This window comes from Aphanomyces invadans (assembly GCF_000520115.1).
Source record: "Aphanomyces invadans strain NJM9701 unplaced genomic scaffold supercont1.23, whole genome shotgun sequence".
NCBI classification, from domain to species: Eukaryota; Oomycota; class Saprolegniomycetes; order Saprolegniales; family Verrucalvaceae; genus Aphanomyces; species Aphanomyces invadans.
In genome coordinates, this window is record NW_008580168.1 from 115,440 (window position 1) to 116,418 (window position 979).

The 979-nt window shown below is 54.2% G+C and overlaps 1 protein-coding gene across 1 annotated transcript; it reads left to right on the forward strand.

Moving 5' to 3' along the window:
• Window positions 1–365: 365 nt before the first annotated feature.
• H310_09798 (hypothetical protein) lies at window positions 366–863 on the forward strand (the record flags this gene model as incomplete). The annotated part of the gene is made up of 1 exon (XM_008875960.1): window positions 366–863. One exon carries the CDS (start codon window positions 366–368, stop codon window positions 861–863), a length of 498 nt encoding a protein of 165 aa, XP_008874182.1.
• Window positions 864–979: the final 116 nt, after the last annotated feature.

A 979-nucleotide genomic window follows, 5' to 3' on the forward strand; every position in this document is an offset into this window, starting at 1 on the left:
GACCGTGTACGTGTTACACGAGCCAGCGAGCTCGTGTAAGGTAGACCTTCTTGTTCCATTCTTGAACGACAAGTAGCAGGCTGCTACTAAAGAATTCTTTGTTGCGTCTCCACCTGACGGACCTCGCGAAGTCCGTATCCAAAGGCAAATCACGAAGTAGATTCCCCCCCAGGCGGCAAGCCGCCGCTGGGGCTTATCCCCTACCCTAATCTGACAGCTGATCCTAGCCACTCATCCGATTAGCCCATCAAATCGTAGGGCACACTACCCAAGGGAACTGAACCCTTGGGCTGCCTCTTGGGGGGAGCCCAGGGGTTCTGCGAAAGGCAAATTCGCAACACTTACCCACTGTTCATTCGATGCCCATGCCGTCGAAGCGCAGGTTGTCCACGTGGTCGTCGGGCGTATTGGTCAAGGTTGCAAAGCGCCAACGTCCGCCCCCGCTTCCCCCCACAATTTCCTCCATCCTGATGACCGAAGAAGCCCAAGACCTCATCATCATTGCATTCAACCTATTTCAGGTTGGTTGCCAGAACCACCAAGCGTTCGCCATGTTCCAAACGTTGGTAGAGCCGGTCAAAGTCATCTTGTACGGCCTCGTGGTGGTGTTCTACAGCTTTGCATCGCCGCTTCTATTGTTCATTCGAAGCGTGGGAACCAAGTCGGCATTCCTCAATCTGGTGGACGCGATTGTAACCTTCATCTTGTCGACCGGCCACCCCCTATTCTCCCTAATCATTACCGTCTTTCACTACTTAGTTCTGGAGCCCACTTTGGCCCAAGACAACCTCTGGGCTACGCGATCGACCCTTCTTACACGGCCAAGGCTCGCAGCTGACGGATTCGGAGCGGGCCGTCATTGATGTGCTCCAAAGCGAAGAATGGACGATCCTCGAGATCTCCAAGAAGATCGGCCGGTCCCGAACTGTCATCTACAACTATCTGCGTGATAAGGATGGGGTATGCGTTGATCACCCAG